Source organism: Lynx rufus, unplaced genomic scaffold (genome assembly GCF_022079265.1).
Source record: "Lynx rufus isolate CCGP_SWC_20201006 ecotype Redwood Valley unplaced genomic scaffold, mLynRuf1.p SCAF_9, whole genome shotgun sequence".
NCBI lineage: Eukaryota > Metazoa > Chordata > Mammalia > Carnivora > Felidae > Lynx > Lynx rufus.
The window spans coordinates 30955347-30974505 of NW_025814897.1; the positions used below are offsets into that span (position 1 = coordinate 30955347).

Sequence of the window (19159 nt, forward strand, 5' to 3'; positions counted from 1 at the left end):
TGTCCCTAGAAGTCAAACTATGACACACTTTATAGTCTATAAACTAAGCAGGTAAAGAGATTTGTGGTGTTCCTCTAAAGCGCAGTTGGCCCAGTTGGGTGGGGCTTGGTGTAGTTCTTCACTACATGGCACTGCTTAGTTTACTGTGGTGGATTGTTGTAGTGCATGTAGGCGTGTATGCACATGTGTGGGAGGGGTGAAAATGGTGTCACCCAGCTACCTAGTCTCTAGTGTCAGAACTCAGTGCTCTTGCCCACTTATAACCAAGCACCCCTCCTTTGTCTCTGGCTCCCATCCGCTGCCCACTTCTACACCATTAGTGACCAAGTCATCACCCTGCCAGTCGACATCTTCCTTCAGAGTTTTGTCTCAGATGTGGCTATGTTTCCAAACCCCTCACTTCTGAGAGTTCTGCAGCTTTGATCCACTCAGACCCTCTGGGGGAGCATCTCTCTGAGCAATGGCCACATGCTGGCCACCCCAGTACATTCACACAACCATGTCCCTCCAGATGCCCAGATTGTAGCCGGGTGCCAGTCTGCCCCCAAAAAGGTTTGCACAATTGTGTACCATCAGAATTTCAGGGATTATGGTAAATTACAACACCATCTGGTGCCAGGTTACACCCTTAACATCCTTGTTCCAACGTCAGCGAATGTGGCTGTTCTCTGGGGTCCTCTGGGACCTTTGCCTGTGGGGAGGCCACACAGCCTCTACCAAATGTCCTCCCAGCAGGAAAACCGCCCTTCCCTGTGTGGCCTGAGGACCCCTCGGAACTCACTGTCTGCTCCTGGGGATTCACTCTTCCCACCAGAGCTCTGCCAGGTATTGAAGCTGCAGAATTTCAGACTCTGTGCTCCCCTGTTTATAGTGTCTTAATGGAATTTAAACCCCCTCTTTTCTCCTTTCTCCTTCCTCCCATATTTTGTTGAGTCCCTTGCAGTCCCTTTCTCCTACCCCCCCTTTTTTTTTTCAGTCCTTTGCAGTCCCTTTCTCCTTTTTTCCAGTCCACTCTTTCTCTTTCTCTCCAGCTTCTTTCCAGGGTGGGCATGCTTTTCCTATGCCCTCCTCCCTGCCTGCATCTCTCTCTGTAAGCAAAACAGCTCCCTACCTTCCATAGCTTCTAGCTCCTCCAGGTCACCTCTCCACTCCATGTACCTGTTGAGCTCTGTGGTTCAAATTGTGCTGATTGTTGTGTTGATTCTCAAATCAATTTTCTAGGTATGCAAGATGGTTTGGCATTGATCTAGCTGAATTTTAGGGATGAGAGAGGCAAAAAAAAGTTCCATGCTGCTCTGCCATCTGGGCCCCTCCCCCTCATGCAGAGTGTTTTCACCTGCCTTAAAAATTCTCTGGGCTCCACCTATTCATGACCCCTCCCTCCCCCCACCCTTTGCAACCACTCATCTTTTTTTTGTCTCCATACCTTTGTCCTTTTTAGAATGTGGTATAATTGAAATTACACAGTATGTAGCCTTTTCATATCGGCTTCTTTGACTTAGTAATATGTATTTCAGTTTCTTCCATGTCTTTTCATGGCTTGATAGCTCATTTCCGCCTCATCCTATATATTCATATATGAATATGTATGTATATATATGTTTGAGGCATATGAACAGGTTTAATTAACTTCTATACCATCCAGATGCAAATATGTGGTAAATGGATGGAAATATGTTTCATAAACATAGGAGAGAAGCAGACATTTTTAGACCAATTCAGGTTTAGACGTTCACCAGACTGGACTATTTTTCAGGATTTAAAACAAAACTTTTTTTTACCACTGTAAACAAAATAATGTATTCAAACTGACTTTCAGAGATGCCCAAATTATTCTTTAAACATGATTTAAATTTTTTTTGGCATTTCTTAAAATGGCAAGTTTACTTTGGCAAATTTATCCAAAATGCTAACTTTTCATTTTAGAACTTCGCTTATATTTATATAACAGAGTGCCCTAAACTTATGTCCATCAAGATACCTTTCTCTAAGCCCTGATTGTTTCCGTCTTCCTTTTTTTAAAATATAATTTATTGTCAAATTGGTTTCCATAAAACACCCAGTGCTCATCCCAGCCAGTGCCCTCGTCAATGCCCATCACTACTTTCCTCTCTCCCCCACCCCCCATCAACCCTCAGTTTGTTCTAAGTATCTAAGTTTCTTATGGTTTGCCTCCCTCCCTCTCTGTAACTTTTTCACCCCTCCCACTGCTCCATGTGGATATAAACCACATCTTTATCCATTTGTCAGTTGTCCATCTTCCTTTTAAAATGTATTAAGCATCTTTTAAGTTGGCATTTTCAAAAATATTCTGGAGGAGGAGCCAAGATGGTGGAACAATATGGAAGTTTTTTGTGTGTCTCACATCCATGAAATACAGCCAGACCAACACTAAACCATCCTACACACCTAGAAAACTGATTGGAGGATTAACACAACAATCTGCACAACCTGAACCACATGTTAGCAGATACTCGGCATGGAGAAGTGAACTTGGGGAGTGAGAAGGTGCAGGAAGGGAGGTGCTTTTGCGAGCAGAGAGAGGACAGAGACTGGGGAGCAGGGGAGAATACAGGAAAAGCACCACTCCCCAAAAGCAGCTGGAGAGAAATTGGAAAATTGGAAACAGCTGCAGGGACTAAACTAAAAAGGGAGAAAGGAGAAAGGAGAGGGTTTAAATTCCATTAAGACTGTAAACAAGGGGAGCGCAGACTGCAACTCTGCAGCTCAATACCTGGCGGTGCTCTGGTGGGAAGGGTGAATCCCCAGGAACAGAGTGGGGTCTGGGAGGATCTCAGGCCACATGGGGAAAAGCGGTTCCACTGCTGGAAGGACATTTTGTAGAGACTGGTGAAGCCACCTGGTCCCAGCAGACCCCAGAAAATGGCTACATTCGCTGGTGCTGGAAAAAGGTCATTAAGGGTGAAGCCTGGTGCCAGATGTGTGTTGTGATTTTCCATAATCCCTAAAACACGGCTGCTACACTATCTCACGAACTTTTTCTGGGGCGGGCTGGCATCTGGCTGCAGTCTCGGGGCACCAGCACCAGCAGGGTCCAGCAAGCGTTACAGGGTGCAGCTGACATTCAGCCATTTCTCATGCAGCCATTGCTCAGTGAGACCCTTCCACAGAGGGGCAGAACAGGTCAAAGCCACAATTCTTCAGAAGTAAGGGGCTGGGAAAACAGCCACATCTGACACAAAACTTGGGAGAGAGGTACTGCCTGGGGTCTGGGGAGTGGATGAAACCTGAAGACAGAGGGCGGGTGAGTGATTGCTGACCCAGGAGAACAGACTGGGTAACTGGGTGGCACCATTTTCACTGATCCTGTGCATGCTCCTACAAGCGCCACAACACTACACCTCAGTATACTAGCAGGGCCATCTAGAGGAGAGCGGAGCCATTACACTGAGACCAGCCCAGCTGGGCCAACTTCTCTCTTCAAGAACACAAGTCTGACCACAGGCTTAGTTTATGGATTATAAAGCACTACATAGACTGATTTCTATATGAAAACGAAATAATTTCAGTCCTACTTCAATCTGTTACCAGGTCCATCTATTCAATTTTCTTTTCGTTTTTTTTCTCTCTTTTACAATTCTTTTTCTTGAGTACAGAGAAAACAATTGTTTTTATTTTCAATTTTTATTAAAAATATTTTTCTTTATTTTTATTACTGTATTTTTTACTTTTGTGTAAATTTTTTCAAATTCTATTTTACTTCCATCATTTTATTTTAGTCTACATCTGTGTATTCACCTTTTCAAATTTTCAAACGATCTCCTTTTTTTCTTTTTTTCTTTTTCATTTCTTTTCTTTTTCTTGAAGGCAGAAAGAGAAAAACTTCATTTATACCTTCAATTTCTATTAAAAATATTTTTCTTTAAATTTTTAATTTAATTTTTTATTTTTAAAAATTTACATCCAAATTAGTATATAGTGAAACAATGATTTCAGGTGTAGATTCCTTAATGCCCCTTACCCATTTAGCCCATCCCCCCTCCCACAACCCCTCCAGCAACCCTCAGTTTGTTCTCCATATTTATGAGTCTCTTGTTTTGTCCCCGTCCCTGTTTTTATATTATTGTTGTTTTCCTTCCCTTATGTTCATCTGTTTTGTCTCTTAAAGCCTTCATATGAGTGAAGTCATGATTTTTGTCTTTCTCTGGCTGACTAATTTCACTTAGCATAATACTCTCCAGTTCCATCCATGTAGTTGCAAATGGCAAGATTTCATTCTTTTTGATTGCCAAGTAATACTCCATTGTATATATATACCACTTCTTTATCCATTCATCCATCAATAGACATTTGGGCACTTTCCATACTTTGGCTATTGTTGATAGTGGTGCTATAAACATGGGGTGCATGTGTCCCTTCAAAACAGCACACCTGTGTCCCATGCATAAATGCCTAGTAGTGCAGTTGCTGGGTGGTAGGGTAGTTCTATTTTTAGTTTTTTGAGGAACCTCCATCCTGTTTTCCAGAGTGGCTGCAACAGCTTGCATTCCCACCAAAAATGCAAAAGAGATCCTCTTTCTCCACATCCTCACCAACATCTGTTGTTCCCTGAGTTGTTAATGTTAGCCATTCTGATAGGTGTAATGTGGTATCTCACTGTGGTTTTGATTTGTATTTTCCTGATGATGAGTGATGTTGAGCATTTTTTCATGTGTCGGTTGGCCATCTGGATGTCTTCCTTAGAGAAGTGACTTTTCATGTCTTTTGCCCATTTCTTCACTGGATTATTTGTTTTTTGGGTGTTGAGTTTAGTAAGTTCTTTATAGATTTTGGATACTAACCCTTTATCTGGTATGTCGTTTGCAAATATCTTCTCCCATTCTGTCGATTGCCTTTTAGTTTTGCTGATTGTTTCCTTCTTTGTGCAGAAGATTTTTATTTTGATGAGGTCCCAGTAGTTCATTTTTGCTTTTGTTTCCCTTGCCTCTGGAGACGTGTTGAGTAAGAAGTTGCTGTGGGCAAGATCAAAGAGGTTTTTGCCTGCTTTCTCCTTGAGGATTTTGATGGCTTCCTGTCTTACATTTAGGTCTTTCATCCATTTTGAGTTTATTTTTGTGGATGGTGTAAGAAAGTGGTCCAGGTTCATTCTTCTGCATGTCGCTGTCCAGTTTTCCCAGCCCCACTTGCTAAAGAGACCATCTTTATCCATTGGATATTCTTTCCTGCTTTGTCAAAGGTTAGTTGGCCATATGTTGGTGGGTACATTTCTGGGTTCTCTACTCTGTTCCATTGATCTGAGTGTCTGTTTTTGTGCTAGTACCATACTGTCTTGATGATAACAGCTTTGTAATACAGCTGGAAGTCCGGGATTGTGATGCCTCCTGCTTTGTTTTTCTTTTAAAAGATTGCTTTGGCTATTCGGGGTCTTTTCTGGTTCCATACAAATTTTAGGATTATTTGTTCTAGCTCTGTGAAGAATGCTGATGTTACTTTGATAGGGATTCCTTTGAATATGTAGATTGCTTTGGGTAGTATCGACATTTTAATAATATTTGTTCTTCCTATCCAGGAGCATGGAATCTTTTTCCATTTTTTTGTGTCTTCTTCAATTTCTTTCATAAGCTTTGGTTAGATTTATCTCTAGCTATTCTATGGTTTTTTGTGCAACTATAAATGGGATCGATTCCTTGATTTCTCTTTCTGTTGCTTCATTTTTGGTGTATAGGACGGCAACTGATTTCTGTGTATTGATTTTATATCCTGTAACTTTGCTGAATTCATCAATCAGTTCTCTCAGTTTTATGGTAGAATTCTTTGGGTTTTCCATATACAGTATCATGTCATCTGTGAACAGTGAAAGTTTGACTTCCTTGTGGCTGATTTGGATGCCTTTTATTTCTTTGTGTTGTCTGATTGCAGAGGCTAAGACTTCCAATACTGTTTTTTTCTGTGTTTTTTTAAATATGAAATTTATTGTCAAATTGGTTTCCATACATCACCCAGTGTTCATCCCAACAGGTACCTCGTCACTACCCCTGACCCACTCTCCCCTCACTCCCACCCTCCATCAAACCTCAGTTTGTTCTCAATTTTTTAGAGTTTCTTATTTTTTGGCTCCCTCCCTCTCTAACCTTTTTTTTTCTTCCTCTCCCCCATGGTCTTCTGTTAAGTTTCTCAGGATCCACATAAGAGTGAAAAAATATGGTATCTGTCTTTTTCTGTATGACTTATTTCACTTAGCATAACACTCTCCAGTGCCATCCACGTTGCTATGAAAGGCCATATTTCATTCTTTCTCATTGCCACGTAGTATTTCATTGTGTATATAAATCACAACTTCTTTATAAATTCATCAGTTGATGGACATTTAAGCTCTTTCCATAATTTAGCTATTGTTGAAAGTACTGCTATAAACAGGGGGATACAAGTGTCCCTATGCATCAGCACTCCTGTATCCCTTGGGTAAATTCCTAGCAGTGCCATTGCTAGGTCATAGGGTAGATCTAGTTTTAATTTTTTGAGGAACTTCCACATTGTTTTCCAGAGTGGCTGCATCAGTTTGCATTCCCACCAACAGTGCAAGAGGGTTCCCGTTTCTCCACATCCTCGCCAGCATCTATAGTCTCCTGATTTGTTCATTTTAGCCACGCTGACTAGCGTGAGGTGGTATCTCGGTGTGGTTTTGATTTCTATTTCCCAGATGAGGAGGGACGTTGAGCATCTTTTCATGTGTCTGTTGGCCATCTGGATGTCTTCTTTAGAGAAGTGTCTATTCATGTTTTCTGCCCATTTCTTCACTGGATTATTTGTTTTTCAGGTGTGGAGTTTGGTGAGCTCTTTATAGATTTTGGATACTAGCCCTTTGTCCGATATGTCATTTGCAAATATCTTTTCCCATTCCATTGGTTGTTTTTTTACTTTTGTTGATTGTTTCCTTTGCAGTGCAGAAGCTTTTTTCGTCATGAGGTCCCAATAATTCATTTTTGCTTTGAATTCCCTTGCCTTTGGGGATGTGTCAAGTAAGAAATTGCCACAGCTGAGGTCAGAGAGGATTTTTCCTGCTTTCTCCTCAAGGGTTTTGATGGTTTCCTGTCTCACATTCAGGTCCTTTATCTATTCTGAGTTTATTTTTGTGAATGGTGTAAGAAAGTGGTCTAGTTTCATTCTTCTGAATGTTGCTGTCCAGTTCTCTCAGCACCATTTGTTAAAGAGACTGTCTTTTTTCCACTGGGTATTCTTTCCTGCTTTGTCAAAGATAAGTTGGCCATACTTTTGTGGGTCCGATTCTGGTGTTTCTGTTCTATTCCATTGGTCTGTGTGTTTGTTTTTGTGCCAAAACCATGCTGTCTTGATGATGACAGCTTTGTAGTAGAGGCTAAAGTCTGGAATTGTGATGCCTCCTGCTTTGGTCTTCTTCTTCAAAATTACTTTGGCTATTCGGGGCCTTTTGTGGTTCCATACAAATTTTAGGATTGCTTTTTCTAGCTTTGAGAAGAATGCTGGGATTGCATTCTTATTGGGATTGCATTGAATGTGTAGATAGCTTTGGGTAGTATTGACATTTTAATAATATTTATTCTTCCAATCCATGAGCACAGAATGTTTTTCCATTTCTTTATGTCTCCTTCAATTTCCTTCATAATCTTTCTATAGTTTTCAACATACAGATCTTTTACATCTGTGGTTAGGTTTATTCCTCGGTATTTTATGATTTTGGGTGCAATTGTGAATGGGATCAGTTTCTTTAGTTGTCTTTCTGTTGCTTCATTGTTAGTGTATAAGAATGCAACTGATTTCTGTACATTGATTTTGTATCCTGCAACTTTCCTGAAGTCATGTATCAGTTCTAGCAGACTTTTGGTGGAGTCTTTCGGGTTTTCCATGTATAATATCATGTCATCTGCAAAAAGTGAAAGCTTAACTTCATCTTTGCCAATTTTGATGCTTTTGATTGCCTTTTGTTGTCTGATGCTGATGCTAGCACTTCCAACACTATGTTAAACAACAGCAGTGAGAGTGGACATCCCTGTCGTGTTCCTGATCTCAGGAAGAAAGCTCTCAGCTTTTCCCCCTTGAGGATGATGTTAGCTGTGGGCTTTTCATAAATGGCTTTTATGATGTTTAAGTATGTTCCTTCTATCCTGAGTTTTCGAGGCTCTTTATTAACAAAGGATGCTGAATTTTGTCAAATGCCTTTTCTGCATCAATTGACGGGATCATATGGTTCTTATCTTTTCTTTTATTAATGTGATGCATCACGTTGATTGACTTGTGAATGTTGAACCAGCCCTGCATCCCAGGAATGAATCCCACTTTGTCATGGTGTATAATTCTTTTTATATTCTGTTGAATTCGATTTGCTAGTATCTTATTGAGAATTTTGGCATCCATATTCATCAGGGATATTGGCCTGTAGTTCTCTTTTTTTGCTGGGTCTCTGTCTGGTTTAGGAATCAAAGTAATACTGGCTTCATAGAATGAGTCTGGAAGTTTTCCTTCCCTTTCTATTTTTTGGAACAGTTTGAGGAGGATAAGTATGATCTCTGCTTTAAATGTCTGGTAGAACTCCCCTGGAAGCCATCTGGTCTTGGACTCTTATCTTTTGGGAGATTTTTGATAATTGATTCAATTTCTTCACTGGTTATAGTTCTGTCCAAGCTTTCTATTTTCTCCTGATTGAGTTTTGGAAGTGTGTGGGTGCTTGGGAATTTGTCCATTTCTTCCAGGTAGTCCAGTTTGTTGGCATATAATTTTTCTAAAAATTTTTTTTCAACGTTTATTTATTTTTGGGACAGAGAGAGACAGAGCATGAACGGGCGAGGGGCAGAGAGAGAGGGAGACACAGAATCGGAAACAGGCTCCAGGCTCTGAGCCATCAGCCCAGAGCCCGACGCGGGGCTCGAACTCACGGACCGCGAGATCGTGACCTGGCTGAAGTCGAACGCTTAACCGACTGCGCCACCCAGGCGCCCCGGAATAGGTTATTTTTATGACACTCTAAATATGTGTGTGCAACAGCAAATTGAGAAAATCCAGCCTTTCCCCACCAATAGCTTCACTTGCAAACTCTTGTCTCCTTGACCCTCAGTACGGAAAGGGAGGCCCCATCATTGCTGTACAGGTTGAGAATGAATATGGTTCATATCATCGGGATAAAAGATACATGTCCTATATTAAAAAGGTAGGTGCTCCTTTAATTTTCCTCCATATTTACATACTTCTTTTCTCACTTTGTTAGTTTGTGGAGCAAACATATCCTGAGTAGCTATAGTTTGCATGATATGAAGATGAATAAGGTCCAGTTTGATTTTTCCATGCATTTATATCCTAGAGAGGGGACAAGAAACTACCTACACAACTCTTATGTAAAGTAAAGAGTGATGTTAAAATATTTTTCTTTTCTGTGAACATCACAGCTGTCTTTTGGTTAGTGTTTGTATAATACATACTTTTCTATCCTTTTACTTTCAGTTATTCTGGATATGTTTAAGATACAGCACAATATAATTAGAATTTATTTTTGTTAGCCCATTATGAAAATTATTTCTCTTAAATGAGGTATTTGGCCTGTTTACATTTAATACAATTAATGACAGTTGCATTTAAATCTATCATCCTGTTACTTTCTATTTGTCCTACCTGTTCTATGGTCTTTTTTCTCTTCTTTTTTTTTTTCTTCTTTTGTATTGACTAAGTATTTTTTATTTTTCCATTTTCTTCTGTATTAACTGGTTAAAAATTTCTCACTTTTCTTTTCGTATTGACCATAGTGACTATAGTATTCATACTGAATTATTTTTTTTATTTTTTTAACGTTTATTTATTTTTGAGACAGAGAGAGACAGAGCACGAACGGGGGAGGGTCAGAGAGAGGGAGACACAGAATCTGAAACAGGCTCCAGGCTCTGAGCTGTCAGCATAGAGCCCGACGCGGGGCTCAAACTCACCGACCGCAAAATCATGACCTGAGCCGAAGTCGGCCGCTTAACTGACTGAGCCACCCAGACGCCCCTCATACTGAATTATTAATGTCTAATATAAATTAGTATGCTTGCCAATTCCAAGGCAAAGAAAGCACCTGAGAATAGTTTAATTGCATTTCTTTCCTCAGTACTATTATTATTTCTCTTAATTCTCTATATATTTTATACCCTCAAAATATTATTATTTTTATTATTGTGTGGAGTCAATTAGATTTACTCACATAATTTACTTTTTGTGTCCTTTCTCTCCTCTCTGCATCTCTGAGCTTTGTCTCTGTTACATTTCCTCTGCCTAAAGAATATCTATTTGTATTTTCTTTACTGCAGGTATGCTGTTAACAAATTCTCTCACTTTTTGCTTCTTTGAAAATGTGCTTAGCTCACCCTCATTTTGAAGGATATTTTTACTGTATGTAGAATTCTAGATTGACAATTTATTTTCTTTGGTGATTCCCTGGTGTACATTGTTTCTATTAAAAAGTCAACTATTGATAAAGTTATTGTTCCTTTGAAGGTAAAATGTCTTTTTCTTCTGGCTTCTTTGAAGATTTACTTTTTGGTTTTCATCAACTTTACTGAGATTTGGCTAAGTGTGGTTTTCTTTCTACTTTTATTCTGCTTATATGTGTTTGCAATCTTCAATATGTGGCTTGAAGTCTTTAATCAGTTTCGGAAAATCTTCAGCAACTGTCAACTCCATTTTCTCTCTCCTCTCCTCTAGGACTTCTGTTGTACAAAATTATATATTTTCACCATATTCCACATAGCTGTTTTGTTCTTTTTTGAATAGTTTTTTTCTAAGATGTCTTGTAATTTATAAATTTTCTCTTCAGCTTTGTCTACTTTGATGTTAAACCTAGTTTTTAATTTCAAAAATATTGATTTTTTTAGTTCTAGAATTTTCATTTGATTCTTTTCTATAGTTGGCTTCATTTGGCCCAAATTATCCATTTTTAAAAAATTCCCTGAACATGTTAATTATAGTTATTTCAAAGTATATGTTTAAGGGACCTAATATCTAGTTCCCTATGTATTTATTCTGTTGTCTTTTTGGCTCATGGTTTTAAGTAAAGTAATATCCTGTGGTACACCTAATTATTTTTCAGTCAAATTTATTTATGAAAACATGACTGAAATCATTTGAAGCTATTGGTAATCTTTCAGATGGAATTACTTTTGCTTCCAGAAGGTAACTGAAATGATTTGGAGCTGAGCTTCAATTCTTATGAAAGCAAGTCTAATTCTTGTTGAGCTTCTCTTTTAGGGTATAGCCCTTTGGGTCCCAGCTGAAAACCTAGAATTGTCATGGACCCTCTTCCACCTTGGCAGTCTATGAACTACAATTTATTTCCCCACATCTCATAAATTTCTGGGAAATCTGCTCAATTTTTTAACCTCTCAATTGATGTTTTGGAAATTAGACAATGTCTCAAGGAAAAATACATAAGACATGCTAGCTTCACCTCTCTAAGCTCCCTGACTTTCTGGAAACTTGACTCCCCAAGTCTTGCTTTGGTATATATCTAGTATCTTCAAATAAGTTAAAAAAATTTTGTTCCAGTTTATCTAGTTGTTATTAGAAGGATGGTTAGTCTGAAACAAAGTTGCTCACCATCCCTAGAAGTGGAATCTGTTGCTGTCTCTATGAGCAGTGGTCCATGAGTCTTGGTTAACACCTTTTTTCATTATCAAGAGTTCTAGTTTAAATGAGAAGCTATGTGGTTACCTACCAATAAGCTATATTGCTCACTGGAGCTAGAGCTTTGAAATGTTGCATCTAATAAGACCTATGGTAGTGGAAGTTTTACTGTAATTCGTATATGACATGGTGTTTCTTCTCACTCATTCTATTCACCTCTCAGCCTTTCCAGTTTTTCAGAAGAGTTTGGTAGAAACAAACATCTTCTCATAGCCAACAAGTAGCCTTAGAATAATTGCAGGAATAGTTCCACCTTCAGGATATTGTGATCCACAGGCCCAAGGAGGCATACTTTTGGCTTTTCTTGGAACTTATGGCCATAGTCTCAGTATTTTACCTTTCAGGTAGATAAGTTTATTAGCCTCTTCTCTCTCTCTTTGATTTAGAATCTCCTAGATTTATTTCTAGTTGAAGTAGAGATATTAAAGTCTCACAAGGCAAAAAGTGTGACCACAGATTGACTAAACCAGAATTTACCTGAGTTTGCCATTGCCCAAAGGAAAACCAGCATTTGTGTGTGTGTTCCCTAATCTGTACTGTGAGTTGGGTCCACAGTGTGTGGTTAATTTGAGCACATGTGTGGAGGAGGTGCTCTCTGATGCACTAGACAAAATGCAGGATTCAGGTCCTTAAGGGAAGACACTGTATTAAGGTGAATGCAAACAGTCCCACTGCGTCTTCCTTTAAGTCTGACATTTTTTTCTTTTTTTAGGTCTGACATTTTAATTGTCAGTTTGGCCTTCCTGAGTGTGGCTGAGGCAGGAATGATGTTTTTGTTCTAATCTACTAACTTACAAGTAGTTGGATGAGGGAATTAGACTTTTCCTCCATTCCTCAGCTTCATTCTAGTATTTTTATTGCCATCATTTTTTTTCTAGAGAGAAGTGATCCCATGGGACCAGGGACAGTTCATTTACCTTACCAAATTTCTCCATAGGCCCTGGTCACAAGAGGGATCAAGGTGCTGCTTATGACTGCTGATGATGGAAAAGAACTGAAAAGAGGCCACTTAAAACATGGTACTTTTTCTCTTTACCCTTTTTGTAGTAGTGAAGTCTGAAACAGAACAAGAGTCCTTCTGGTGCTTTATTTCTCCCATTTCCCATGGATGAAGCCCCATAGATTTTAGGGAAAAGTGGTGGGGCTGAGTTAAGGAACCAGTCCTCACCTTGTTACTGTACCAGCCATTACCCCCAGAACACAACAATGCAGGACACTTCCTCCATCCTCTTCAGTCCCTGGTGACAAGATGGGGCTTGGCTGGGACCAAAGACTATCTTCATTGTTGTGAAATGGCTATGACTGAACAACATGAAGGAGAGGCAGTGTCAGAGAAATGGTATTGTCATGGACTGAGCCCCAGGAGCACAGGGGGTAGAAAAGTTTGGAGAATAGACACAGTAGGGAAACATGGAATAGAATTATAAGGAGGAAGTATGGATTAATACTTAAGAAAATGGAAAAAGGCTATGTGCAGACAAGTAGATCCAGAGAACAGTGCTATTTGGAGTTCTTTCACCCAGCAGCCTCTCAGGCCTATTCTCCTCTGCCAGCCTCCCCACTGTCTTTTGGCATCCTGCATCTTGTAGGAGAGGCAGGATAGTGTTCTGAATTAGAAGTCAGGAGATCTATAGTCAAGTTTAGGTCTTAGGTTATTCACCTCTCTGGGCTCAGTTTCATTTATTCACCAGCATAATGTAGTTTATTTTAACTGCCCTTATTGTCTGGGTAATTTATTGTAAATGCTAAATGAAGGGATGTATGTGAAAGCACTTTGTATGGAGCAGGTATAGACCCACATGCAGGATCATATCTTTGTTATTAACCACAATCCATAAAGTGTTCATGAGAACTACTTGTGAGGTGTATGTGCAAGAGTGTCGAGTCTCAGCTCTTCATTGCGTATCTGAGAGCCCATTCTCCCCTCTGTCCTACAGTGCTTGTAGCAGGACTTATGCATAGTGTCTCCTTTTCCTCCACAGTACTTTCCACTCTCCACATGAAAAATATAAAGAAAGAAACTTATGATACATTCTTTTCAATTCAGGTAAGGATATTTCAGAGATGGAGATGTTTTGATCTTGTTCATGCTAGGACCTGATAGATCACTTCTCAATAGTAATTAGTTCAGTTAAAACTTGGATCCTTTATGCCCTTGAAATGCCTTCTCCAGGTAGTTTGGGGTATAAATAAATTAAATTCAAATGCTTACAATGCCTGGCCCGTAGCCCCTTAGAAGGATACAGGATGAGAAACATAATATACTAGCAGGGCAGCATCAGTGGGAATCTCCACAGAAGTCCAAGGGCTATACCCCCGCCCCAAGCGACAGCTCTGGTTTCAAGGAATGGGAGCCATTCTGGCAAAGAATCCTCAGTCTCAGGAGAAGAACCAACCACTATCCCTTTTCATAGCTCTATAGGCATAAATTTTGGGTTGCAAGCACACAAGAATCTATGGCTTCATTAGGAATTTATACATCATTCATAGTTTTCCAATTCAGATACTATTTGCTAATCAGAGGGCATTTTAACCATACCAATCTACCTGATAACATGGATAACATCCTGCCTTTATGAGGTTTCCAGGTAGACCTAAAGTCACCTTGAGCAAAGAGAAAAATTTTATTAACCCTTTACTCATGCCTCATTAATCTTTACTTATGATCCAGTGAGAAAGATAAGATATGTAAATAACACAAGATAGGAAGTGCTAGTTGCAATAAAACTATTATTGAGTAACTGGAGATCAGAGGGTGGCATAGATATCTGCCACTGGCTAGATCCATGGTTACATGTTTCCTTTTGCATTGGATTGAGATATGTGGTATTAGGAGCACAAGAAGCATCTATTAATTACCATCACTATAAAACAATGCCTGAAATTCCTGTTTCTGCTCTCATACACTCCTAGAGTCTGAGATAGCACTAAGATTTAAGGAAGAGTACAAAGGAATGTGTATCCAGCATAATGACTGGGCCAACATCAGGAAATGGTGCAAGTAGCTCAGAGATGTTGGGGTGAGTGCATTCCAAAAGAATATGAAAAGGGAGTATAATTCCCAGGGCAAAGTAAACACTCAAATAGATGCTAACATCATGATCATGATGAGGAAGAATTGGCAGGGGGAAATCAATAAAACCGACGAAATCAGGAGTCAAAGTGATATGCTATCTATTATTAGCAAAGTCCTGAAAATGAATGACCTCATTTTGTTTATTCATGGAGTCAGTCAGTGAATGTTTTTAGCACCTACTGTGTGCCAGTTAAGTACTTTTCAAGGCATTGTATATAAAGCAGTGAATGAAGTCTATAAAAGCAGAATTTTTGGAGTTTATATTTTAGTGGTAAGATAGGTAGACAACAAACAAAGGCAGATATAGAGTATGAAATACTAACAAGAGCTAGAAAGACATTAGATGATATTTATATACACAGCTTTTAGTTTGTATAATCTTCCCTTTTTTTCATGTTTATTTCTTAAATCACCATGTACAAAACTATTAGTCTTATTCCCACTTTGGAGATGAGGAAACCATGACTTAGAAAGGGGAAATTACTAATTTGAGATAACACGTGGATGATCAGATCATGCAATTGAATAATCCAGGCTTAATTAAACTCAAACCTTCTGCCTCCAAGTACCATGCTCTTTTTACTGTCTTATATCATCCACCATCTAAACTCCTTCTCTGGTGAGAAAATGCTTTGATATAGTAGTGGAGCAATCACAGGAATTAAATAGTGAAAATGAGTACCAGTAGCTTTAGAAAGCTCATTGTAATTTGTCTCCACTGCATTTCTTATGTGAGAAAGTGAACATGCGAGAAACATAATTCTTAGGGACAGATGTTGTAACTGAATATGGGAAGAAAGCAGAGATTTTGAGCCTCTATTTTGTTTTTGTGTTCTCTATCAAACATATTTCTTTCGAAACTGGACAAGATAGAGCCTACATAGATTGGGGGAGGGGGGGAGCTAACACTTGAACTGGAAGAAAAGTTAAATGTTTCAAATTTAGATCAGAACGAGCACATTATTTTGAGTGGGTACCTTGTGCCAGGTCCAGTGCTAGGCTGTAGGTATATACTAGTGATCTATACATAGTATAGGCTCTAGGTATATATAGTGATCTAACAGATACCGTCTTTGCCTTTGTGGAGGCTATATCCAGGTTTGTTCACTGAATATGGGGGCTCCGTTGTTGGTTTTGTTCTGTCTGATCCTCTCCTGAGGGAAAATACAGAAGCTGTGCTTGTCAAGATTCCAAATAAGATAGCTAGAAAGGAGTGCTCACCCACCAAATGAGGGAATCTGCTGTGTCACAGTAGGCTGAAGTCAATACACAGTAATTACAAAGTCTCTGCATTAAAATTAAAAACAAAACAGGAACAAAACTGAAATACCAAAATGCAGATAGGAAGAAATCCATCCTGATAGCAGTCTATATGAAAGAGATTTAGGATGCTATTGATGGCAGCCTTCACTTAAGTCATATCAGTAACATATACCGCCAATAGTTTTGAAAACTTGGGTTTTATTACTCTGACAGACATTACCACACTTCTCCTTACTGGTAGGAGCACATTTGAAGTATTTGCTTTTGTTTTTCTGCTCAGGCCATTGTGTCTTCCACTTAACAAAGTGGAATGCTTCCAGGAAATATAATTTAGAATTTTTCTAAAAATAAATGAGGGGCACCTGGGAGGCTCAGTCAGTTGATTTTAGCTCAGGTCATGGTCCCAAGGTTGCGGGATCGGGCCTTGCTTCAGTCCATGCTGAATGTGGAGCCTGTTTAAGATTCTCTCTCTCTCCCTATTTGCCCCTCTCCCAGGCTCATGTGCTCTCTCTCTCTCTCAAATAAAAAATAAAATAAAGACAAAAACAAATGAAAGGAACTGGGAATTTAGTTTGGAGTTGACCAAGATGGTGATACAGGAGACTCCTGAGCTTCCTTGCTCCCACAGATGCCCCAAATATACAGACACATGTGAACACTTCCCTCTGAAAGAGGTCCAGAAACTAGCTGAGTGGCTCTAGAGATTGTGAGAATGAGCAAATAACCACATCAAAATGGGTAGGAAAGTCTGAGACACATTGTCACCATAAACCCCACCCCCTGGTACAATGTCACAATCAAGATAGAACCTTCAACTCCTAGCTACTCCCTGAAGAGTGAAGAGTTTGGACTCCACATCTAGTGCTCCAACTTTTAAGACTTTCACTGGAGGTATGGGCCTCCAAACACCTAGCTCTGAAAGCTATGTCCATGAGACCCACAAGACTATGAAAAAAAGAAACAACTGCAGTGGTACAGAAGGACAGACAAAATCCCAGTCTGTCCCTGAAAAGATTTATCTACATACTTTAAAAGTTGCTGCCTGTGGGCCAGGCTTCTAATTTATCAGGCAACTAGAGGCTGGCTGCAGTCTTCCCAGTTCTGGGAAACTGATGGTCACTTCTCATACCTTCTTTCAGTTCACTCCAATAATAAAACCAAGTCCCCAGTATCTCCCTAGAAGGAACTTGTGCATACATTTAGTGCCTAGCTTTTGCAGTAGCCAGCCAAGGAACAGGCTACTGGATCATCTGGTTCTAATAGCCAAAGGGGCCTGCATTTACAAGTACCACAGCACCATAGCAAACAAAGAGTCCTTAACAAGCACAGAAGCACCTCCTTCCCCAACTATAAATCTGGGCCCAGTACAGGGGAAGCAAGCTAAAATTCCCATCTCCCAGTTTCTCCCTGGATGGGGCTTAACAACATATTTTCCTTGCTGGTGGCTGAGAGTCCAACCTCTAATCAGCTTGCATTTGATTGCTGACTGTGACTCTTTCCTCTGGGACACTGTCAGTTCTTGGCACACACTCAACTACTGTGAGCCACTAAAAACAAAGAAGATAGCTTAGACAATCACAAAAGTTTGAGAGACAGGTACATGGGCCAGGCTGATCAACAAGGTTCATCTCTTATATGAGATCATTCTATCAAGATGGGGAGAAATGGCTGTTTTATCTAATGCACAGAAATTAGCAGAGAATCAAAGAAAATGAAACAAACAAACAAAAAAACAAAACAGGAATAAGTTCCAAACAAAAGAAGAAGAAATTCCAGAAGCAAATCTTAATGAAATGTAAATAAGTGATTTGCCTTATAGAGAGTTCAAAAATAATCATCATAGAGATAGTTATTGAGGTCAGGAGTGTAATACATATGCAAAGTGAGAATTTCAACAAAGAGATAGAAAATATTAAAAAAAGGCCAAACAAATCATAGAGCTGAAGGATAAAATAATTGAACTGAAAAATCCAATAGAGGGGCTCAACAACAGACTTGATGTAGTGGAAAAAATGGATCTGCAGATTCAAAGACAGGGCAGTGGAATTCATCCAGTCTTAAGAGAAAAAGAGAAAAGAATGAAAAACGTGTGAGGATAGCTTAAGGGATTTATGGGACAACATATGGGACACATTAAACAGAACAATACACATATTATAGAGATCCTGGAAGGAGAAGAGAGAGAGAAGGGATTAGAAGGCTTAATCAAAGAAATAATGGCTAAAAACTTACCAAGGGAATGAAACAGACATTCAGATCCAGGAAGCCCAGAGAGTGCCATATAAAATGAATCCAAAGAGACTCATACTGGGACACATATAACTAATTTGTTAAAAGTTAAAGACAAGGAGAAAATCTTAGAAGAGCAAGAGAAAAGCAACTTGTTACATAGAAGGAAAGCCCCATAAGGCTATCACAGATTTTCAGCAGAAATCTTGCATGCCAGAGGGAGTGGGATGATATAGTCAAAGTGCTGAAAGAAAAGAACTGCCAACCTAGGATAACCTACCCTGTGAAGGTGTCCTTCAGAATTGAAGGAGAGGTGGAGTTTGCCAGACAGACAAAGCTACATGAATTCATCACAACAAACTAGCATCACAAAAAATGTTAAAAGAAATTCTTAAGCTGAAAAGAAATAGAAACTAATTAGTAACAGGAAAAGCTAGTTTGTAACAGGAAGACATGAAAATATAAAGCTCCCTGGTAAAGGTAAATGTATGGTTAAATTTAGAATAATATTGTGACGGGTAAATCACTTTTAACTCTAGTATGAAGGTTAAAAGACAAAAGGATTAAAAATAATTCTAACTACAATAATTTTTTAATGACACACAAGGTAAAAAGATATAAATTGTGATATCAAAAATATGTACGGAGAGAATTAAAAATGTAGAGCTTTAATACATGCTTGAAGTTAACCTGTGTTAGTAGAATAGACTGCTATCAATATGAGATGTTTTATATAAATCTCATAATAGCCACAAAATAAAATCCTGCAGTAGATATACAAAAGATAAAGAGACAGGAATTAAAGCATACCAGTACAGAAAAATCATCAAACCACAAAAGAAGAGATCAAAAGAGGAAGAAAAGAACAAAGGAATTACAAAACCATAAAAGAATTAACATAATACCTATCAATAATTATTATAATGTAAATGGACTAAATCCTCTAAT

At 39.1% G+C, this 19159-nt stretch overlaps 1 protein-coding gene across 1 annotated transcript in view; it reads left to right on the plus strand.

Moving 5' to 3' along the window:
* The first annotated feature begins 720 nt into the window (after window positions 1-720).
* The window catches only part of LOC124505892 (beta-galactosidase-1-like protein 2), a 41346-nt gene continuing 22907 nt past the window's right edge, over window positions 721-19159 (plus strand). Inside the window, exons 1-4 of the mRNA XM_047071956.1 lie at window positions 721-825; window positions 9050-9142; window positions 12581-12662; window positions 13626-13690. Of these exons, the coding sequence (XP_046927912.1) occupies window positions 721-825; window positions 9050-9142; window positions 12581-12662; window positions 13626-13690 (345 nt within the window). The remainder of the gene's footprint in view (window positions 826-9049; window positions 9143-12580; window positions 12663-13625; window positions 13691-19159) is intronic.